General features: G+C 36.0%; 1 protein-coding gene across 3 annotated transcripts in view; it reads left to right on the top strand.

Moving 5' to 3' along the window:
• Window positions 1-22184, top strand: part of LOC149958333 (receptor-type tyrosine-protein phosphatase delta-like) — a 68078-nt gene extending 45894 nt beyond the window's left edge. For all 3 annotated transcript variants that reach the window (XM_090165772.1, XM_090165773.1, XM_090165775.1), the window contains one exon: window positions 21985-22184. In XM_090165772.1, the coding sequence (XP_090021898.1) occupies window positions 21985-22118 (134 nt within the window). In that variant the 3' untranslated portion in view covers window positions 22119-22184. The remainder of the gene's footprint in view (window positions 1-21984) is intronic.
• The last annotated feature ends 3410 nt before the right edge of the window (window positions 22185-25594 follow it).

The following is a 25594-nucleotide window of genomic DNA, read 5'->3' on the forward strand; positions in this document are numbered from 1 at the left end:
ACAGGGGTAAAACGGTCTCTGCGCATGCTCAAATACCAACCAATCCGGTGTTCTCTCTCAGGATAGCGTCCAATAGAGTTGCACTTAGCCCTGGAGAAAATTAAGGAGTCCTTTTGTAAAACAAAAATTAAAAGCATCATAAATATCGCTGACCCATAAACACATTATCGACCTGCTATCTAGGAGCAACAAACACAAGGAGAACGCGGCTAGCCTTTGAATTTCATTGGATGAGCCTTTACGCTGAACGTTTTACGGGCGGGGGGAAGACAATTTCTGAATTTTCCCCTTCCGACGGCAGCAGGCGCTAAAGCGTCTAAACAATGAAAAATGTACACAAGAAAATCCACGACTTTTGACGAGTTGCGTTCTCCTTGAGTTTGTTGCTCCTAGCTGCTCTAAAGTTCACACAAACACCGTAAGAGGACTTGGCGCTGGGTGCAAGCTCCAGGTAACGACGCGTTGGGAGCTCCTTCGCAAGGTAATTGTTTGCTTGAGACCAAAATATAATGTAAAACTCCAGTGGCGTATCTACCGGGGGGGGGCGAGGGGGGCAATGGCCCCGGGCGCACATTTTCAAGGGGGCGCGTTTTTGGCCATTTTTAGTGGTAGGTCGCAGATTATCATTATACTTATATTACTTGTATTACAGAAAAATATAGTTTAAGATTATTTTCCATATTCAATTAAATTAAATATTATCTGTATTATATCGATATTTCTATTTGAATGACTTCCTTGTATACTCATGTCTAACCATAACAGAAGTTTATTTTGTCCCACTGTATCTCGATATGATGATTTATATTAGATAAAGCTGCTAAAGCAGGGTACATGACGAATTGACGATTCTAAATCTGGTAGGTAAATTAGCGTTTTGTTTTGTTTCCAGTCTGTGCCGTATAATTTCTTTAGCCTCTGCTAGGCTACTACTAGGCAAATTCATTTCCCTCAATCTCATACCACCGTTGAAGATTAATTAAATTGCGTTTACTGTAAATCATTAAGTAACATTCGGAACAAAGCATAACCTTTTCATCGCATACAGCTGTGGTTCTTGAGTCTTTATTTTAGATGAATTTAATTCCTTGTGGGAGGTGGCGCAAATTCGATGTTCCGCCCCGGGCGACCATAAGTCTGGATACGCCACTGTAGAAATCATTATAGACCTCCGTACCCGAAATTCTAATTCTGAGAGCTTTCTAGTTAACGATTTTGTAACGAAACGTTTACCCACTTCCGGCACGTGACCTCCGAAAAATCAGCCTCCATAGGTCGCTTTTCTGTCCAACCATGGCCAACTTTGACGCGCTGTTGGGCGAACAGAGCGTCATCAAAGTTGGCCGTGGTATTATCTATAGTTGGTTACATTGGTAACAATAGAGCTACTTTTTTAGGAGTTCCAGTAGGAAGTGGGTAAACACTATAGACTTCGCGTGAGGCAGCTAATTCGAATATAGGGTACGAGGTTTAAAAGTCGCTGGATGACTTAGGCCTAAGGTGGTGCCTTGGGTATTAGCCTAGCTGATTATGATTTTGATTATTATATTCGTTTCTGAAGGTACTTCTTTTGAAATTTGAGCTCCAAAAACGCGTTTTTTACTGGTACTTATCGACATCAACTTAACCAAGAATGTATTTATTTATACCTAGGGAGAATGTCTATGTCGAGACGGTTTTTAGCCTTTCTCTCAATCGGTATGTTCCCATTTAACCCAATTTTACCTTCTCCCAAAGTTATCAGTTCTCCCAAAAACATGGTGTCCCATTTGTCCCAATTCCATTTCTCCGAACCGGAGTTCATTTAACCCAAAAATATGTATTCCCATTTTTCCCAACGATCAAGTTTCCCAAAAAAATTGATTCCCATTTCTCCCAACGATCAATATTCCCAAAAATATGGATTCCCCTTTCTCCCAATCATTATTTTCCAAATATATGGTAATTGCGCGGTTAGGTTAGGTTAGGTTAGGTTAGGTTAGGTTAGATTAGGTTAGTAGGCATATCCTAATTGTAGTAATATAAAGAATTACTTGGACTTATTTCATGTAATATATAGCAAGTGTAATTCCCAAAAATATGGATTCCCCTTTCTCCCAATCATTATTTTCCAAATATATGGTAATTGCGCGGTTAGGTTAGGTTAGGTTAGATTAGGTTAGTAGGCATATCCTAATTGTAGAAATATAAAGAATTACTTGGACTTATTTCATGTAATATATACCAAGTGTAATTCCCAAAAATATGGATTCCCCTTTCTCCCAATCATTATTTTCCAAATATATGGTAATTGCGCGGTTAGGTTAGGTTAGGTTAGGTTAGGTTAGATTAGGTTAGTAGGCATATCCTAATTGTAGAAATATAAAGAATTACTTGGACTTATTTCATGTAATATATACCAAGTGTAATTCCCAAAAATATGGATTCCCCTTTCTCCCAATCATTATTTTCCAAATATATGGTAATTGCGCGGTTAGGTTAGGTTAGATTAGGTTAGTAGGCATATCCTAATTGTAGAAATATAAAGAATTACTTGGACTTATTTCATGTAATATATACCAAGTGTAATTCCCAAAAATATGGATTCCCCTTTCTCCCAATCATTATTTTCCAAATATATGGTAATTGCGCGGTTAGGTTAGGTTAGGTTAGGTTAGGTTAGATTAGGTTAGTAGGCATATCCTAATTGTAGAAATATAAAGAATTACTTGGACTTATTTCATGTAATATATACCAAGTGTAATTCCCAAAAATATGGATTCCCCTTTCTCCCAATCATTATTTTCCAAATATATGGTAATTGCGCGGTTAGGTTAGGTTAGATTAGGTTAGTAGGCATATCCTAATTGTAGAAATATAAAGAATTACTTGGACTTATTTCATGTAATATATACCAAGTGTAATTCCCAAAAATATGGATTCCCCTTTCTCCCAATCATTATTTTCCAAATATATGGTAATTGCGCGGTTAGGTTAGGTTAGATTAGGTTAGTAGGCATATCCTAATTGTAGAAATTTAAAGAATTACTTGGACTTATTTCATGTAATATAAGAGATAAGTGAGTCTGTATACCGATAAGGGGCACCTGCGGGCGGGTGAAACGGGCCCCTATAGGGGCCCCCTTTTGCGGCAATATTCGGCGGGGTCAAAAGGTTAGCTGATTTACGAGGTCAATAGGTTATCTGCCCCTATGGACACGATGCAAACAGCCGTTAAATAGGTGTGAAACGGACCCCCTATAGGGGCCCCATTTTGCGTACATTTTCGGCGGGGGTCAAAAGGTTAGCTGATTTACGATGTTAGGTCAATGGGTTATCTGCCCCTATGGACACGATGCAAACAGCCGTTAAATAGGTGTGAAACAGGCCCCTGTAGGGGCCCCCATTTTGCGTACATTTTCGGCGGGGTTAAAAGGTTAGATGATTTACGATGTTACCCTCATAAAACCTAACCCTGGGTCAATAGGTTATCTGCCCCTATGGACACGATGCAAACAGCCGTTAAATAAGGGTGAAACAGACCCCTGTAGGGGCCCCCATTTTGCGGCAATATTCGGCAGGTCAATAGGTTAGATGATTTACGAGGTTAGGTCAATAGGTTATCTGCCCCTATGGTGGTGACACGATGTTATGCAAACAGCCTGCCCGTCATAGTTAATAGCTGGAGGCACCCCATTTTAGGTCAAAAGGTTAGCTGATTTACGAGGTTGATTTACGATGTTATAACCCATAAAACCCAGGTGCTAACCCATTATAGGTCAATAGGTTATCTGCCCCTATGGTGGTGACACGATGTTATGCAAACAGCCTACCCGTCATAGTTAATGTCGGGCACAATTCGAGTTGGTTTTCGCCGACAAACACTTTCGGGCCCCTAAGGGTAGCGTAAAATAGCGGGCGGTCATCGGTAAAAGTGTTTTGGAAAAAAAGAGCAGAGTGTATACAAATTATAAGGTTTTATTTATACATTCAAAGTTACAGTACATTAAGCGGATGAAAACGTTTAAAGATAAAACAATTTATTTTTAATATATTTATGGCTGGTAGATACCATATTAAACAAATTGTAAAAGTTAAATACACAAAACATATTTTGGTTGGCCACTGTTTCTTTAAAATCGTCAATAATTTTAAATGCTGTTACGTAATTGGACGCGTAGCGGACAACGGTATCATACCTTTCATGTTCATCCGATAGAAATAAATTGTTGGGTGCACATGGTTCTTTATACAATATTTCGTAAATTTTACGATAATTATCGGTTATAACGTAACCCATTAATTCAAAGAGTTTTTGGTTCACTTTAAGGAGTTGAATGTGCGAATTAATGAAATATTTGAGTCTGTCCAATTCTCGAGTTTCCGGCGCTTTGATTACGACCGACGCTTCGGATATCGTACTTTGCAAGGTTAATTCTTTTTGGTCAGACATGGCGGCGGTCACTAGCGCATCAGATAGCGGGAACGGTGATCGAAAGGGCAACAGTTGGGGATCATTTATTTGGTCCCAGTGGCCGTATAAATCATCCCAGGCGCGCGAAGACATTTCAAAGACCTGGTGTGTGATTTTATTGCATAGAGCTACAGATATATCGAGCTCAGACGTAAAACCCGTAGTAACGAAAAGCTCGGATGAAAGTGAATACCGAGGGTTAACTTTCCGCTGAGTCGGATCAAATTTAGACATTTTAGTAGGCGCTGGAACGTTATCTACACAGCTTCGTTTAGACATGATGCTCGAGAAACGGTTTGTAGTGTACTGCCGATGGATGACGGGGATGAATCCCTTATATAGCGATAATAATTTGATGACGTAATCAGGATGATGTAATGGGTTGACTCAATGACTCACGCGATTAGTCAAATTTTGCGGTGTTATGTGTATAGCGACGGCCATATTGGTAAACCAAAGAGATAGAAATTCTACAAGTCCCATTAAAAGTAAAATCAACGCGATTAGTAATGCGTTTTTAGGATTGTTCGCGATAAGGCGAGTAACGGGAAAGGCGGGATCGTTCCTATTCGGTAGGGCTGGTGGAATCATCTGACATGATGTTATGCAAAAAGCCAGTAGCTATAAACCCGAGTAATGGGCCCCCTACGGCATCTGTCAAACACTTTTTTCCACGTGCGAGTGGTGTTATGAAATAAATCCAAATAGTTCAATGGGTCGAGCCTTTTGTGTATCTATTCATAACTATTTTCACCGACAAACACTTTCCCCGTGTAACATTATTTTCAAACACTTTTACGATGCGCAAAGCTATCCGTCTTACGGAATATCGGCCCTAAGGGGTAAAGGGTAGATAGAGGATGGCCCTTGCCCCCAGCGCGTAAAATAGACACAGCGGGTGTCCCCTCTCGCTATCTAAAAGTGTCGTTTTTACATCAGGTGTGGATTCTTCGCGCTAAAATGGTTATAACAAACGATTGTTCCCACCAAAAATGTAAAATCCATCTCCGCTGTTCTCGGATGAGGACGTAGCCATTTAAGTTTTTATCAATTTTTATATTTTTAGCTTGGCGATGTATTCCAAAATTAAATGGTAACCACGTATGCGTTACAATTTCAAGATGCAAGATACTCGAGAATGGTAAAATAGTCTATATTTAAAGTTAAAATGCGAAAACTATATTTGTATAGTCGAAATTTATTTTAACGTATTAAAATAAAAATTCATCTTTCTGACAAGAGTCTTACCCATCATACATACACCATCTAATCTGGAATCTATGTTTAACAATTGGAGGAATTCGTGTTTACGATAGGCTCTTTTTTAACGTAACTTAGTACATTAATTGAGTATTTTGAAATATTTTAATATCGGAATTTTTTTTGATGTATTAAAAGTAGAGTTAAGATGCTTTTATAGTATTTTCTATGTATTAGCATATCTGAACTTGCGGTTCAATTTTGGGTACATGGACCACTTACACGCTAATGATATTCAAATTAAGTTTAAAAATATTTCCATTTGAACGAGTCCCTCTTTTTATATCAGCAAAGTACTGAACGATTCTATCTTATGGATTTAAATAGTTCTAACAATAGTACAACTACAACATTTGAGAAAGACACTTTTCCCCATTGTGAAAGTGGAATACAAAATAAGAATCACTTCAATTTAAAACGCACTTTAAATTTAAGTATAGACTATTTTACCATTCTCGAGTAACTCTTCTTTAAAAGCTGAAGAAATATTAGAAACGACATCAGTGATCAATTAATTGTTTCCGAGTATGACAGACGATTTTTGATATTAAAGAGTCATTTTTCAAAAGTAAGATTGTTTTCGGTTATTTTTTTTTAAAGCTAGCTTAGAAATCACATTATTTTTATATATAATTATTTAGTTGTAATGTTAATTCTTAATTACTGGTAGCCTTCACTAGAAACTATTATAAGAATTATATATGAATTTATAACCAAGCGTGTATTTACCACTAGTGAATGCAATATCAGTCGAAGAATTGAAGAAAGACGGAATCACGTCATTATTAAGAACTGGTGACTACTTCTGTATATATTGTGACGGTTCAGTTTTTCATGTTCCAACTGTCGGACGGCTAGCATGGTACTGTGACGGATACTCAATCTGTTTGAAGTACCGTAAAGCTGTTTATTTCCAATCAAAAAGAATTCTAAGTATAAGAATTCCTCCAGGTGTATTAAACGCGTTACCACGCATATATTTGTGTTTAAATTGTGATATGTTGGGCACTAAGAGAGCAGCCAATTTGTCATATTGCGAAGTAACTGGTGGATGTTGTGTATTTCCAAAAATTAAAAAATAATAATAGTATGTGTGTGTTTTTCTATTATTTTTCCACCTATATTTGGCGTATTGAAAGCTATTTTAACGTATTGAACGTAGAGTCAGGGGTTTTTATAGTATTTTACTACCTATATTTACATTTTGGAAAGCTATTTAAACGTATTGAGCGTACAGAGTATTTTGCATTATTTATAAAGGGTAATTATTGTAGAAAATAAAAGATATTTTAATTAAAACATTTCGGTGATCTATTCCAAAATTAAATGGCACCCCTGTATGCGTAACAATTTCAATATGCAAGATACTCGAGAATGGTAAAATAGTCTATATTTAAAGTTAAAATGCGAAAACTATATTTGTAGTGTTCAATTTAAAAGAAAATTACTTCAGCTTTTAAATAAGATTTTTTTTCTGTATCTACCCTATATCATTTACATATTATTTTTTTTATTCTAATTTAACCATAACTTTAAAAACGTTGCACGTCTGAATAGCTGTGTAGAGTACTATTAACAGAGATAAATATTTCTGGGTTCAGTTAATGTGATGATTCGAGCGAAAAATTTGCATATGTTAAAGTTATTGGATTGAAGGAAACTTCAGTGTTTTCAGAGTGATAATTAAGGGAAGTTGCATTACAATATAGTTGAAAATTATCTTTTTAAGTCTGTGTCCACCCATTGATTATATTAGGAAGTGAAAAAATTTCATTTAGCAAGCTTTTCTTCAATTTCGGTATCCACCCTGTATCATTTAAAAGCTCAAGCATTGTTTTTATCAAGTTAATTTCAAAAATATCTTAAAACAAGCTTCCCTAAGTCTGACTAGCTCTGTAGGGTAATAATAAAATAGCTAAATATTTTTTGGGTTTAATACTTGTGATGCTTAGTGAAAATTTTCCATATATTACAGTATTAGGTTGGCTAATTATTTTTTTCACCTGCTACCATTCTCAACGAGTGAACATAGAATAACAAAGATAATTGTCCAATATATTTAAAGCCAACTTTCCTTACATTTCACTATGAAAACACTGAAGCTTCTTTCAATGCGATAACTTTATTACATGCATTTTTTTTCCAGAATTACAATTATTGAATCGAAAAAAATATGGAACCACCCTAGAATTAACCAACACAGGTATTCAGAAGAGATGGTGTTCAATTTAAAAAAAAATACTTTTTTTGGATCCACCCTATATCAGTTATATAAAACCTGAAATTATTTATTTTTTTGAATTCTAATTTAACCATCACTTTAAAAACGGTAACTTCCCTTAAATTTCAAACTGAAAACACTAAAGTTTCATGCAATCCAATAACTTTGACTTTTGAAATTTTTTCACTCAGAATTATCACATTAAATGGGAGCCACTCTGTATCGTAAAATTAAAAGCTCAAGCAATATTTTTTCCAAATTCATTTTTAACTTATCTTAAAACACGCTTCCCTAAGTCTGACTAGCTCTGTAGGTTAATAATAAAATAGCTAAATATTTTTTGGATTCAATAATTTTGATTCTGAGTGAAATATTTGCATATATTACAGTATTAGTTTGACTAATTAATTTTTTTTTCATCTGCTACCATACTCAATGGGTGAACATAGAATAATAAAGGTAATTTTCCAATATATTTAAAGCCAACTTCCCTTACATTTCACTATGAAAACACTGAAGCTTCTTTCAATGCGATAACTTTATTACATGCATTTTTTTTCCAGGATCCACCCTATATCAGTTATAAAAAACCTGAAATTATTTATTTTTTTGAATTCTAATTTAACCATCACTTTAATAACGGTAACTTCCCTTAAATTTCAAACTTAAAACACTAAAGTTTCATGCAATCCAATAACTTTGACTTTTGAAAATTTTTCACTCAGAATCATCACATTAAATGGGAGCCACTCTGTATCGTAAAATTAAAAGCTCAAGCAATTTTTTTTCCAAATTCATTTTTAACTTATCTTAAAACACGCTTCCCTAAGTCTGACTAGCTCTGTAGGTTAATAATAAAATAGCTAAATATTTTTTGGATTCAATAATTTTGATTCTGAGTGAAATATTTGCATATATTACAGTATTAGTTTGACTAATTAATTTTTTTTTCATCTGCTACCATACTCAATGGTTGAACATAGAATAATAAAGGTAATTTTCCACTATATTTAAAGCCAACTTCCCTTACATTTCACTATGAAAACACTGAAGCTTCTTTCAATGCGATAACTTTATTACATGCATTTTTTTCCCAGAATTACGATTATGGAATCGAAAAAAAAATATGTGACCACCTTAGAATTACCCAACACAGGTATTCAGAAGAGATGGTGTTCAATTTAAAAAAATTACTTTTTTTTGGATCCACCCTATATCAGTTATAAAAAACCTGAAATTATTTATTTTTTTCAATTCTAATTTAACCATCACTTTAATAACGGTAACTTCCCTTAAATTTCAAACTGAAAACACTAAAGTTTCATGCAATCCAATAACTTTGACTTTTGAAAATTTTTCACTCAGAATCATCACATTAAATGGGAGCCACTCTGTATCGTAAAATTAAAAACTCAAGCATTGTTTTTATCAAGTTAATTTTAAACATATCTTAAAACACGCTTCCCTAAGTCTGACTAGCTCTGTAGGTTAATAATAAAATAGCTAAATATTTTTTGGGAGTCAATAATTTTGATTCTGAGTGAAATATTTGCATATATTACAGTATTAGTTTGGCTAATTAATTTTTTTTCATCTGCTACCATACTCAATGGGTGAACATAGAATAACAAGGGTAATTTTCCATTATATTTAAAACCAACTTCCCTTACATTTCACTATGGAAACACTGAAGCTTCTTTCAATGCGATAACTTAATGACATGCAATTTTTTTGCCCAGAATTACAATAATTGAATCGAAAAATTATCCAACTCGGCTTATTACGCGGATAATACAGAAATATAAATTACTTGATCAAAACGTTTTACGAATAATTTTGAGAGCTTTATCTATTGAATAAAAGTTAACCATCCCCAACCTCAAGGTTGGTATCGCGCTTAGATAGAAGACCCGATATGTTCGCGAATTCCGACAACGACCATAATTTCAAACTATGTTTTTTATATTTTTTATTTATTTCTTTCTTTTATTTTGTTTAATTATATATATTTAAAATTGAAGCTGAAACAAATTTTAAAATGACTTTGGTTTCCCCATAAGACATGCTACCCTCCCCACCTCGCCGTCTTGCACGCGTGCGCTGATTTCCCCTGGGGGGGGGGGGGGCGCGGTCTGGGGCGCGGATTTCTCGGAGGGGCGCGTCGCGGTTAATTTAAAAATCAAATGAAAACATAGATTTAAGTGTTTTGCGCTGTTAATTTGAATTTGAAACATGGATTTGAGTGTTTTGACGTCATAGAATATTCGTTGTTAAAGTAACGTAGAATGGAAATATTTTTAAACTTTATTTTAATATCATTGTAGTACTTAAATATGCTGGGCACTTGACCCTATATCACGAGTATTTCTTAAAACGACTATACATCTAAACTCTACTTTTAACGCGGCAAAATACAATTCCGATATTCAAATATTTAAAAATACTTAATGAAAAGAGACTTTAACCGTTTTTAAAATTCACAATATATTTATGCCATCCCGATTCTCTTTGAGCTACGGAATAATATTTCTGGGTTTAAACCCCCCCCCCCCCCCCCAAAATGACGTAATCTATAAAAATGACGTAATCTATAAAAATGACGTAATTTAAAAATGACTCACTAAAGATGACGTAATCTACACCATGAAACGTAAAGATTACGTAGATGCGTTGTGGTTTTCATAAGCCAGCCGCGATGGGAAAGAGGAAGATGTCTCCGCTTAGTGTACCCAAGAAATGCTGGATATGCGCGGAAATACACGGGTCCGTGAGAGGTTTCAAACAACATTTAATGACACATTTATCGTGTAATACAATGAAAGAAGATTCGGATCTGGCGTGTGATTGTGATGCGAGTGAATCGCTCCATTACACGGAGGCCGAGGAAATGTCAGATGATAAAATTATCGATTATCTTAACGAACTTATTGGGGAATGTAAAAAGCGCGGTGCCACAATGGAATCAATCGAGTCAACTACATCTAACCTGCCAGCCGAATTAAAAATGCCGACTGAAAAGGAAATGGCTGCTCTGATTTATTTTCAAGAATATTGTAAAACTAATCAAATTCATAATATTAAAACCGCTGTAAAGAAAATGTGAATAAACGTTTTTATATTGAATACATTGTTATTTTTAAAGGTGACCGTATAAAATAATTTTTACATTTGGGTAAATTGACACTTAATATTTTTAAAATACGTTTATAATATTTTTCCAACGTGGGCGAATGAATGGACACAATGAACTATTAATTACGTAATCTAAAAAATGACGCGAGCAATGAGAAATAACGAGTCGGATTTATAAGATAATAAAAAATATTTATTTTATAAGATGATATATTACAAAAATTATTTTTCTTTTACGAGTCAAATAAAAATATTATAGTGCGATACAAAAAAAAATTAAAATGGACATCGTATTTGGTTGTCTATTTCAGCGCGGTTCTGGGTAATCCAGTCGGCGAAAAGTAGACTTCGTTCCAAAGAACACGGTTGTCGGGTGTTTAGAGTTTGATGTCGGAATAGACATTTTACTGGCGGGGGCGTATCAAAAGTCGCAGCTCGGGGACAGTCAAAAGTTTCCAAATCGTATATGGCGGTCTCAATATAATCGGCTAAAAATTTACACTTTACGTCTCCTTTTGTAAAAATCATATCAGCACTCGAAACAGCTGATATAAGGCAGGCGGGTAGTTTATAATAGGGGAGATACCCCGCGGTCCAGCAAATACCGTGAAGGTTCCTAGACACCCAGCCGTTTTGTCTTTTAATGGCGTTCGGAAGTTGTTGTACTGGATAGGGTTGTTCGAAAGTCCAAGCTTGAACGGCGGGAGGGGTCGATACTGTTGATATAGCTAGTTCCTTCACGACAATGTCGGGGGGCTCTCCGCCGGAGCGCGAGGCGGATTTTCCTAGTAGAAAGTCAAATTCGACAACGGCCATTCTCGCCATGCCACCGACACGATACTGGGGGTTTAGTTATGAATAAAACGGGGTATAGTCGCGCGACGGGAATTTATACTCCGTTTATGACGACGTAACACTAGCCTTTGAGAAAAAACGCGCGCGGCTAAAGAACAGTAGCATCCACTATATGTATGCATAAATATTTTTTCGTCCCAAAGTTCCCCCCGACCGCGCCCCTCCGAGAAATCCGCGCCCCAGACCGCGCCCCCCCCCCCCCCCCCCCAGGGGAAATCAGCGCACGCGTGCAAGACGGCGAGGTGGGGAGGGTAGCATGTCTTATGGGGAAACCAAAGTCATTTTAAAATTTGTTTCAGCTTCAATTTTAAATATATATAATTAAACAAAATAAAAGAAAGAAATAAATAAAAAATATAAAAAACATAGTTTGAAATTATGGTCGTTGTCGGAATTCGCGAACATATCGGGTCTTCTATCTAAGCGCGATACCAACCTTGAGGTTGGGGATGGTTAACTTTTATTCAATAGATAAAGCTCTCAAAATTATTCGTAAAACGTTTTGATCAAGTAATTTATATTTCTGTATTATCCGCGTAATAAGCCGAGTTGGATAATTTTTCGATTCAATTATTGTAATTCTGGGCAAAAAAATTGCATGTCATTAAGTTATCGCATTGAAAGAAGCTTCAGTGTTTCCATAGTGAAATGTAAGGGAAGTTGGTTTTAAATATAATGGAAAATTACCCTTGTTATTCTATGTTCACCCATTGAGTATGGTAGCAGATGAAAAAAAATTAATTAGCCAAACTAATACTGTAATATATGCAAATATTTCACTCAGAATCAAAATTATTGACTCCCAAAAAATATTTAGCTATTTTATTATTAACCTACAGAGCTAGTCAGACTTAGGGAAGCGTGTTTTAAGATATGTTTAAAATTAACTTGATAAAAACAATGCTTGAGTTTTTAATTTTACGATACAGAGTGGCTCCCATTTAATGTGATGATTCTGAGTGAAAAATTTTCAAAAGTCAAAGTTATTGGATTGCATGAAACTTTAGTGTTTTCAGTTTGAAATTTAAGGGAAGTTACCGTTATTAAAGTGATGGTTAAATTAGAATTGAAAAAAATAAATAATTTCAGGTTTTTTATAACTGATATAGGGTGGATCCAAAAAAAAGTAATTTTTTTAAATTGAACACCATCTCTTCTGAATACCTGTGTTGGGTAATTCTAAGGTGGTCACATATTTTTTTTTCGATTCCATAATCGTAATTCTGGGAAAAAAATGCATGTAATAAAGTTATCGCATTGAAAGAAGCTTCAGTGTTTTCATAGTGAAATGTAAGGGAAGTTGGCTTTAAATATAGTGGAAAATTACCTTTATTATTCTATGTTCAACCATTGAGTATGGTAGCAGATGAAAAAAAAATTAATTAGTCAAACTAATACTGTAATATATGCAAATATTTCACTCAGAATCAAAATTATTGAATCCAAAAAATATTTAGCTATTTTATTATTAACCTACAGAGCTAGTCAGACTTAGGGAAGCGTGTTTTAAGATAAGTTAAAAATGAATTTGGAAAAAAAATTGCTTGAGCTTTTAATTTTACGATACAGAGTGGCTCCCATTTAATGTGATGATTCTGAGTGAAAAATTTTCAAAAGTCAAAGTTATTGGATTGCATGAAACTTTAGTGTTTTAAGTTTGAAATTTAAGGGAAGTTACCGTTATTAAAGTGATGGTTAAATTAGAATTCAAAAAAATAAATAATTTCAGGTTTTTTATAACTGATATAGGGTGGATCCTGGAAAAAAAATGCATGTAATAAAGTTATCGCATTGAAAGAAGCTTCAGTGTTTTCATAGTGAAATGTAAGGGAAGTTGGCTTTAAATATATTGGAAAATTACCTTTATTATTCTATGTTCACCCATTGAGTATGGTAGCAGATGAAAAAAAAATTAATTAGTCAAACTAATACTGTAATATATGCAAATATTTCACTCAGAATCAAAATTATTGAATCCAAAAAATATTTAGCTATTTTATTATTAACCTACAGAGCTAGTCAGACTTAGGGAAGCGTGTTTTAAGATAAGTTAAAAATGAATTTGGAAAAAATATTGCTTGAGCTTTTAATTTTACGATACAGAGTGGCTCCCATTTAATGTGATAATTCTGAGTGAAAAAATTTCAAAAGTCAAAGTTATTGGATTGCATGAAACTTTAGTGTTTTCAGTTTGAAATTTAAGGGAAGTTACCGTTTTTAAAGTGATGGTTAAATTAGAATTCAAAAAAATAAATAATTTCAGGTTTTATATAACTGATATAGGGTGGATCCAAAAAAAGTATTTTTTTTTAAATTGAACACCATCTCTTCTGAATACCTGTGTTGGTTAATTCTAGGGTGGTTCCATATTTTTTTCGATTCAATAATTGTAATTCTGGAAAAAAAATGCATGTAATAAAGTTATCGCATTGAAAGAAGCTTCAGTGTTTTCATAGTGAAATGTAAGGAAAGTTGGCTTTAAATATATTGGACAATTATCTTTGTTATTCTATGTTCACTCGTTGAGAATGGTAGCAGGTGAAAAAAATAATTAGCCAACCTAATACTGTAATATATGGAAAATTTTCACTAAGCATCACAAGTATTAAACCCAAAAAATATTTAGCTATTTTATTATTACCCTACAGAGCTAGTCAGACTTAGGGAAGCTTGTTTTAAGATATTTTTGAAATTAACTTGATAAAAACAATGCTTGAGCTTTTAAATGATACAGGGTGGATACCGAAATTGAAGAAAAGCTTGCTAAATGAAATTTTTTCACTTCCTAATATAATCAATGGGTGGACACAGACTTAAAAAGATAATTTTCAACTATATTGTAATGCAACTTCCCTTAATTATCACTCTGAAAACACTGAAGTTTCCTTCAATCCAATAACTTTAACATATGCAAATTTTTCGCTCGAATCATCACATTAACTGAACCCAGAAATATTTATCTCTGTTAATAGTACTCTACACAGCTATTCAGACGTGCAACGTTTTTAAAGTTATGGTTAAATTAGAATAAAAAAAATAATATGTAAATGATATAGGGTAGATACAGAAAAAAAATCTTATTTAAAAGCTGAAGTAATTTTCTTTTAAATTGAACACTACAAATATAGTTTTCGCATTTTAACTTTAAATATAGACTATTTTACCATTCTCGAGTATCTTGCATATTGAAATTGTTACGCATACAGGGGTGCCATTTAATTTTGGAATAGATCACCGAAATGTTTTAATTAAAATATCTTTTATTTTCTACAATAATTACCCTTTATAAATAATGCAAAATACTCTGTACGCTCAATACGTTTAAATAGCTTTCCAAAATGTAAATATAGGTAGTAAAATACTATAAAAACCCCTGACTCTACGTTCAATACGTTAAAATAGCTTTCAATACGCCAAATATAGGTGGAAAAATAATAGAAAAACACACACATACTATTATTATTTTTTAATTTTTGGAAATACACAACATCCACCAGTTACTTCGCAATATGACAAATTGGCTGCTCTCTTAGTGCCCAACATATCACAATTTAAACACAAATATATGCGTGGTAACGCGTTTAATACACCTGGAGGAATTCTTATACTTAGAATTCTTTTTGATTGGAAATAAACAGCTTTACGGTACTTCAAACAGATTGAGTATCCGTCACAGTACCATGCTAGCCGTCCGACAGTTGGAACATGAAAAACTGAACCGTCACAATATATACAGAAGTAGTCACCAGTTCTTAATAATGACGTGATTCCGTCTTTCTTCAATTCTTCGACTGATATTGCATTCACTAGTGGTAAATACACGCTTGGTTATAAATTCATATATAATTCTTATAATAGTTTCTAGTGAAGGCTACCAGTAATTAAGAATTAACATTACAACTAAATAATTATATATAAAAATAATGTGATTTCTAAGCTAGCTTTAAAAAAAAATAACCGAAAACAATCTTACTTTTGAAAAATGACTCTTTAATATCAAAAATCGTCTGTCATACTCGGAAACAATTAATTGATCACTGATGTCGTTTCTAATATTTCTTCAGCTTTTAAAGAAGAGTTACTCGAGAATGGTAAAATAGTCTATACTTAAATTTAAAGTGCGTTTTAAATTGAAGTGATTCTTATTTTGTATTCCACTTTCACAATGGGGAAAAGTGTCTTTCTCAAATGTTGTAGTTGTACTATTGTTAGAACTATTTAAATCCATAAGATAGAATCGTTCAGTACTTTGCTGATATAAAAAGAGGGACTCGTTCAAATGGAAATATTTTTAAACTTAATTTGAATATCATTAGCGTGTAAGTGGTCCATGTACCCAAAATTGAACCGCAAGTTCAGATATGCTAATACATAGAAAATACTATAAAAGCATCTTAACTCTACTTTTAATACATCAAAAAAAATTCCGATATTAAAATATTTCAAAATACTCAATTAATGTACTAAGTTACGTTAAAAAAGAGCCTATCGTAAACACGAATTCCTCCAATTGTTAAACATAGATTCCAGATTAGATGGTGTATGTATGATGGGTAAGACTCTTGTCAGAAAGATGAATTTTTATTTTAATACGTTAAAATAAATTTCGACTATACAAATATAGTTTTCGCATTTTAACTTTAAATATAGACTATTTTACCATTCTCGAGTATCTTGCATCTTGAAATTGTAACGCATACGTGGTTACCATTTAATTTTGGAATACATCGCCAAGCTAAAAATATAAAAATTGATAAAAACTTAAATGGCTACGTCCTCATCCGAGAACAGCGGAGATGGATTTTACATTTTTGGTGGGAACAATCGTTTGTTATAACCATTTTAGCGCGAAGAATCCACACCTGATGTAAAAACGACACTTTTAGATAGCGAGAGGGGACACCCGCTGTGTCTATTTTACGCGCTGGGGGCAAGGGCCATCCTCTATCTACCCTTTACCCCTTAGGGCCGATATTCCGTAAGACGGATAGCTTTGCGCATCGTAAAAGTGTTTGAAAATAATGTTACACGGGGAAAGTGTTTGTCGGTGAAAATAGTTATGAATAGATACACAAAAGGCTCGACCCATTGAACTATTTGGATTTATTTCATAACACCACTCGCACGTGGAAAAAAGTGTTTGACAGATGCCGTAGGGGGCCCATTACTCGGGTTTATAGCTACTGGCTTTTTGCATAACATCATGTCAGATGATTCCACCAGCCCTACCGAATAGGAACGATCCCGCCTTTCCCGTTACTCGCCTTATCGCGAACAATCCTAAAAACGCATTACTAATCGCGTTGATTTTACTTTTAATGGGACTTGTAGAATTTCTATCTCTTTGGTTTACCAATATGGCCGTCGCTATACACATAACACCGCAAAATTTGACTAATCGCGTGAGTCATTGAGTCAACCCATTACATCATCCTGATTACGTCATCAAATTATTATCGCTATATAAGGGATTCATCCCCGTCATCCATCGGCAGTACACTACAAACCGTTTCTCGAGCATCATGTCTAAACGAAGCTGTGTAGATAACGTTCCAGCGCCTACTAAAATGTCTAAATTTGATCCGACTCAGCGGAAAGTTAACCCTCGGTATTCACTTTCATCCGAGCTTTTCGTTACTACGGGTTTTACGTCTGAGCTCGATATATCTGTAGCTCTATGCAATAAAATCACACACCAGGTCTTTGAAATGTCTTCGCGCGCCTGGGATGATTTATACGGCCACTGGGACCAAATAAATGATCCCCAACTGTTGCCCTTTCGATCACCGTTCCCGCTATCTGATGCGCTAGTGACCGCCGCCATGTCTGACCAAAAAGAATTAACCTTGCAAAGTACGATATCCGAAGCGTCGGTCGTAATCAAAGCGCCGGAAACTCGAGAATTGGACAGACTCAAATATTTCATTAATTCGCACATTCAACTCCTTAAAGTGAACCAAAAACTCTTTGAATTAATGGGTTACGTTATAACCGATAATTATCGTAAAATTTACGAAATATTGTATAAAGAACCATGTGCACCCAACAATTTATTTCTATCGGATGAACATGAAAGGTATGATACCGTTGTCCGCTACGCGTCCAATTACGTAACAGCATTTAAAATTATTGACGATTTTAAAGAAACAGTGGCCAACCAAAATATGTTTTGTGTATTTAACTTTTACAATTTGTTTAATATGGTATCTACCAGCCATAAATATATTAAAAATAAATTGTTTTATCTTTAAACGTTTTCATCCGCTTAATGTACTGTAACTTTGAATGTATAAATAAAACCTTATAATTTGTATACACTCTGCTCTTTTTTTCCAAAACACTTTTACCGATGACCGCCCGCTATTTTACGCTACCCTTAGGGGCCCGAAAGTGTTTGTCGGCGAAAACCAACTCGAATTGTGCCCGACATTAACTATGACGGGTAGGCTGTTTGCATAACATCGTGTCACCACCATAGGGGCAGATAACCTATTGACCTATAATGGGTTAGCACCTGGGTTTTATGGGTTATAACATCGTAAATCAACCTCGTAAATCAGCTAACCTTTTGACCTAAAATGGGGTGCCTCCAGCTATTAACTATGACGGGCAGGCTGTTTGCATAACATCGTGTCACCACCATAGGGGCAGATAACCTATTGACCTAACCTCGTAAATCATCTAACCTATTGACCTGCCGAATATTGCCGCAAAATGGGGGCCCCTACAGGGGTCTGTTTCACCCTTATTTAACGGCTGTTTGCATCGTGTCCATAGGGGCAGATAACCTATTGACCCAGGGTTAGGTTTTATGAGGGTAACATCGTAAATCATCTAACCTTTTAACCCCGCCGAAAATGTACGCAAAATGGGGGCCCCTACAGGGGCCTGTTTCACACCTATTTAACGGCTGTTTGCATCGTGTCCATAGGGGCAGATAACCCATTGACCTAACATCGTAAATCAGCTAACCTTTTGACCCCCGCCGAAAATGTACGCAAAATGGGGCCCCTATAGGGGGTCCGTTTCACACCTATTTAACGGCTGTTTGCATCGTGTCCATAGGGGCAGATAACCTATTGACCTCGTAAATCAGCTAACCTTTTGACCCCGCCGAATATTGCCGCAAAAGGGGGCCCCTATAGGGGCCCGTTTCACCCGCCCGCAGGTGCCCCCTTATCGGTATACAGACTCACTTATCTCTAATATATACCAAGTGTAATTTTGGGACAAATGGGATTTGGGATAACTATTTTGGGACAAATGGGATTGGGACAAATAGGATTGGGAGAAATGGGAATACGGAGAAATGGGATTGGGAGAACTATTTTGGGCGAAATGGGGGTAAACCTCTCAATCCACCCGTTGGTCCCCCCAGTACGCTCCTCCGCTTAAAATAAAACGAATAGTCCCGGTATTTCATTGGCTGCTTAAAAATTACGTCACCTAACGCGATGGAAATCAAACGCCGGTGACGTTTTGTCTTTCCCCCCGCGCGAGACGGGGAAAAGGCGTTCAACGTGCCTGGCGATTGTCGCAACATAATCATTCTTCCTAAATATAAATAAATACATTCTTGACTTAACCTAGTAACATAATAATATAATCACCGATAAATATGCCTCAGTATAATATTTCCATAGAAAACTTTCAATGAGATCTTGTTTCATACGGAATATACAATTTGTGCACCATAAATGTAACATTCTTATATTCCTTGGATTTTTGAAAAGGTTACCACGGAAACCAAATCTGATCGCGAGGCATGAGTTAAAATATATATTGACAAGGAGAACGCAACCCGTCAAAAGTCGTGTATTTTCTTTTGTACATTTTTCATTGGTTAGACGCTTTAGCGTCTGCTGCCGTCGGAGGGGGAAATTCGGAAATTGTATTCCTCCTTTTCGTACAATGTTCAGTGTTAAGCGCGGTGTTAAGGCTCGTCCAATGAAATTCGTACACAACACTGCGTTAGCGTGTTTGAAGGCTAGCTGCGTTCTCCTTTTTGTTTGTTGCTCCTAGCTATTGACAAAGTCCGTATAGGGCTTTTACTGCTTATACGAACCGGGTAATTTTGCGAGTTCTTAAAATCCACTTCACTAACCTCCGTTTGCCACCGGTAAAAGTTGATGACGCGTTTTTCGTCAAGTCTTGTCAGTGACGTAATTTACGTCATATCACGTAAAACTTCAGTAAAGGAAATACCTTATCGAAAACAAGATACATAAAAAGTATCTTTATAAAAATAATAACAATAAATAATAATAATAATAAATTATAATTTATAGGCCCATTTTTTCAAGATTTTATGAAACTGAATGTGGTTTCTTTTCGCTGGTTCCGGGATTTCGGAGTAGGGTAAGAAGAGTAACGCTATGACGTCATTTTACTCCGATTCTGTGGTGGCGAATAGTTTGAGTCGTAGTAAAAACGTTTTTAGAAAATGGCTGCCTGTGGCCTTTTTAGCAGATAAATTCTGAAGGAGTAAATAGAGTAGCCATAATACTCCGGAACAAGCGAATAGTTTGTGGGGCGGAGTAATTGTCATGCCCGGAACAGGCGAATAAAACGTTTTAGGGTAAAAAGAGTACACTTTTAGTCGGAGAACAGGCGAAAAGAAACCACCTTTCAGATACTAGAATCAATAGGTGTTTCTATAAAATACGGGGGGTCACGTGTAAATATTTTTTTACGTCACTAGCTATATTGAAGATAGAGAGCATGAGCTGGAGTCTAGAAAGATTTTGGATGAGGACGATCCATAAAATAAGCTACGCTTGTTGAACTTGTTTTTATGTAGCTAATTCGTCACGAAATACGTAGAAGCTCAGTTCAGTTTATACTTAAAAACAATGTCTCGTCGAATTTACTCTTATATCCAGGACTTTTCGTAGTAAAACGTCATCGACACTTCAAACATGACGCAGCGCGTGCCAAAAAAAAAGTACTTAAAGCTTAAGATGGTGACGCGGAGAAAAATAATTATTTCTTTTAATTTTTATGATTTTATTTTATGGAAACATCTATTCCTTGATTTTGAGAATTATAACTTCTTGTTACCAGCATTTGTTATTTTCATAGTTCTAAGTATGGGTTCTTGAATGACGTACACTTATGAGCATAAGCCTATCATAAGGTCCCCATATGCAAAGGCATAGAAATCTCATAGGTAACTAGAATGCTGCCGTGTAACTGGCAAATGGACCAAACGCCGTGGCAGACGATAGCCAGATTTCAGCCAATCAGAGCTCAAAGAGTGGTTCTGCCAAGAATTAAATGTCACCAGAGAGAATGACGTCACCTATCTCCCGCTATAGTAGCGGAACCAAGGAGGATTATTATCCTCCTTGGCGGAACCACTCTACGGCCTCTCATTGGCTGAAGGTTCAAGGCGAACTGGCGTCAAGCTCGGCCGTAGGCGGCAGCATTCTAGTTACCTATGAGATTTCTATGTGCAAAGGTCTAGGACAAATTTTTTTCGATCACGTACCCGTTATTAAGAGGTAGGTATTCAAAATCTGCACCTCCTAGTGGCTACGTCCTCAACTAAGCATTTTTGAAATGAATTTCGCGAAACGCATGATGAATGCGCAGAAGGCGTGCGCGAACGTTTTTCAACTTAGAACCACGCGGGAGAAATCTCCGCCGCGAGCCCGTAGCACTGTAGCAAAGGCTTATTCGCAATGTTATCACTTTCAAACTTAAAATTAACACTTATCGTTGCGAAATGATTCATCAGAACCTATAACTGTCTATTAAAAATAAGAGTGGTGTTTATGAAGGCATTTATTTTTCAAATTTGAGATTTAGACGCGTTTTGTGTGGCATTTATCAACCCGAGCGTGGCTGCTCTTACTTGTTAGTGCTCTATCAAGTAAGAGAATATTTTAGATGTAGAAATTTTTAAAAAGAAGAGGTCGCTACTGCCCTATCGTCGTACGTTAATTTTCTTCTCTCCAGGACAACGCAGTTACCATGGGCCCCTATGGTAGACCTTAACTTATGATACCTTGGTAGATAGAAAAGTATCCGAGATCTTTTTAATATACATTTTAATTTGCAGATGCGGAACCCATATACGATGACATTGAAATCAGAAGACTTCCAGAAAACGCATACACCAGAAAAGATCTTCCTCCGATCCCCAGCAGCGCGGAGCTGAGTGCCATAGAAAAAACATATGAAGCTATTGCTTGAATCATATAGACTAATAAATTTGACAAATAGGACAATAACATATTCAGTATTCAGTAAAAAACATAAGACTAAAAGAGAGTTTCAATGATATCTGACACATGGGCAGTTAAAAGAAAAACCAGATGATAATGTTGCTTTGACGTCAGTGACCTTTACTTTCAGATTAGGCTTCCCTTTTTGTGAAAACTATCAGGGCCGTCTTAAGGCCTTTTGGGGCCATGGGCTAAATTATTTCATCAGACCTTTGCGATCCCCAACGGACAGCCTTTGTATGTCCATTGTCTAAATTCAACTACACAATAATCAAACCAAAGCTTTTAATTGCAAAAGTATAACATAGTTCTACTGAAAATAAGATTTTTACTGGCAGTGACTCGCTGTTAGGTTTTAGAAATTGTTGGTACCGTATGATGCGCGATGTGGCGATGAGTCAAATTACTTTAGACGTAACTAAAAGATACATAATATTAAATGAGTATAAATAATATTTAATTAACTAATCCCTTATCCCTAGAGTAGAGGCGGTATGGATGGCCTTTCCAGGGCCCCCAAACTGGCTGGAGGCCCTGGGCTGTAGCCCACTTAGCCCATGCCTTAAGACGGCCCTGAAAACTATTCGTAAGTCTGGAACCGTTCAAAGAACTGATTCGGACTAAGCTATTACCAGGCCCCAGGGACGTATTAACTATAGAGTATGGAGCAAATAGAGATAAAACAACCGGGAGAGGTCCGCAACGAAACGTTTACCACCGAAGGGGTTGACAATGGGGAAAAACATCTGTAAACCAAGCTTTAAAATAGCTACCATAACGAAGAATCCCGAAATGGCGCTGCGTTAGCTATTTTGAAGCTCGGTTTACAGCTGTTTTTCCCCATTGTCAACCCCTTCGTCGTTATTCCTCCAAGCATGAACAAGGATTATCCCCGCTATAAACAATCGGCATTCAGCGCAACGCTTGTTTTTATATTGGGTCCAATGCAAAAACTATTCTAAAAATAATTTTCCGCTAGGGGAACACAGAGTGGAGAGATATTTTTGTTCGTTAAAACTTCAACGAATGGGTTGGCCGCTATGGCGCGAGTGTCAAAGTTGGCCGTGACCCCACTAACAAGGAGATATACCGAAGTGTAACCCACCGATTTTGTTCAAACTCGGGGGATTGTAGACCTTCATGTAACTTGAAAAATCCTAAAGGAAATTTATTCAATGGGCAACCGTTTTGCCATGGCAACGAAAAATGTTTTTGACAACACAAAATATTAAATTTTTCCATTGAAAATAACATTTTTGACCTCAAATTGATCAAAAGTTGATCAGTTTTGATGTTTTTTTTTGTCAATTTATATCTATTTTTTCTATTTTGTAATTTTCGAAATTTTGAAATTGGTTAAAAATTTTCACAGGGGGGGGGGGGGCCCTAGGACTCGTTCAGAATCCCATGTTATTTTCAATGAACAAAATCGGTGGGTTACACTTCGGGATGTCTCCTAGTAAGATCCGCCACGGCCATAGAAATCGGATAACAAACTAGAACGATTTTTGAAATTTTGTCGCATGGTCCGATTAGATCTTTTAAAGAACCCTGCCTTTGGCCCATGCTTTTCGTTTGGCTGGCAACGAAAGTTACTGGTGAACTAACACTCTATTTCGCCTAAGATTAAATGGCCGACTTTAGCTCGACGCTAACGCGGTTTTTATTTCATCTTTAAAGCGACTTATGTTTAATTAAATTTGAAGAATGGCTCAAAATTGCGTAATTAAATCGTGTAAGAATAAATACACAAAAGAAAACATATCTTTTCACAGGTTAGTGGTAATGGTTTATCGCGAACATTTTAGATACGAGCAATCGTTGTGTCCATTGAGTTGGGAATAAATAGAGGTACAACTAAATCTGGCTGGCGCGGGACCAATTTCGTTTAATAAGGAGGCTTTATCAACTTTATCGTTCTACTGTGGCGACATCTGTCTCTAGTGGTGGCAACTTTATTGCAATTGAATTTATTGGCGAATCTGATGCGACATTGAAATGTATGATTTCTCGTAACAAAGTTGTTTAAAAATAATTTTATTCTGTCAACACGATCCTTTTTAACTCAAGTTACGGTGAGTTAGCCAATAATTATTTATTTTTAGCCATGGAACTTTACAAAATATAGATGGCGCTACCGCCTAATTATAAAGATGAATTTCGTACAGTCTTATCAGAACAGGTCCCGCGTAACCATGGCAACCTAAATTGTAATTGTAATTCTAGCAGTATTATTCCCAATTCAATGGTTGTGTCGCGTATTCGCGGTTTTAACGTTGTTCCTGAAACGCGTCTTACAATAATTTTGAGCCGCGCGTCCGCTGCTCTTTATGTAACCGCGTTTAAAATTTACCCCACAGCGAACTCTTGTTATTTCTGCAATAAATCGCTTGAAAATTAAGCTTTTGTGAAGGTTGTGTGAGAGAAAATTATGGGAAAGTCAGAATAATGGGTCCCTTCAATTTAAGTTCATATTGACTGCCGTAAGGATTAAATCCACAAGACCAGTATCAATGCTTTGAAAAGAAAACACGACACTGATGAGACTGTTCAGCATGTATAACGCGAACGAATCAAACGTATAGTAAATAATATTTAATACTTTAAATTAGTATATACATTGTGTATTATTTCAACGCTAAATGTAGACCTCAAGAATATACTTGCAAAAAGTACATCTAATTTTAACAGAAGCAAACTGAAAACCTACTATAAACTAACAATTTTAAGTATTATAAATAGTTAGGCCTATGCGACCAATGTAAAATTCCCAAACAAATTAACAGTGAAGAAAAATTTAACTTTTGAATATGAGCTAGCTAGGTAACATATAATTGTATAACATTAGCTTACAAGAGTGACATAATCAGATAGCAAAGGCTAAGCCCTAAATACAGTTAAACTATTGTTTTTAATAATAAATATAAGTTACTACAATTATTCAAAAGATAATCTATCATCTCGTAAAATAACAAAGAATAAGCTTCGTGCGCGCGGCGTAGATGGTGCTACTGTCGCTTTAGCCAAGAATCTAATCGGTGGTCTGCCAGACATTCGATTAAGCGTTCTAGTTTGTTAACCGATTTCTATGGCCACGGCCCCCTGCACACGCAGGCTGCTCACGACGATAGCGGCCCCGGCCAAAAATATCCTCCCCATTTATTTTCGCGACAATGATTTTCCGTCGCTTGGAGCGCTGCAGTAACAGCAGGAATCTATCTAAGAGGCGGGAAGTTCAACCTTGGATTAAAAACGTGTTACTGGATATTGCACTCTACCTTCGGCAATGCATTCTTGGGCGCCTTACGAATGGCCCAAAAAACGGGGCGGGGTGGGGTTGTCATGGAAACGGTGATACAAGTAAATCTCGGCACATGCGCGTAACGTACAGTGATTTGAAAAAGTTACTGGTTTTTTCGCCATTTAGATCCTTCTTGTTATGAT

The sequence above is a fragment of the Leiobunum rupestre genome, chromosome 2, assembly GCF_980474605.1.
Source record: "Leiobunum rupestre chromosome 2, qqLeiRupe1.1.hap1, whole genome shotgun sequence".
Classification (NCBI taxonomy): domain Eukaryota; kingdom Metazoa; phylum Arthropoda; class Arachnida; order Opiliones; family Sclerosomatidae; genus Leiobunum; species Leiobunum rupestre.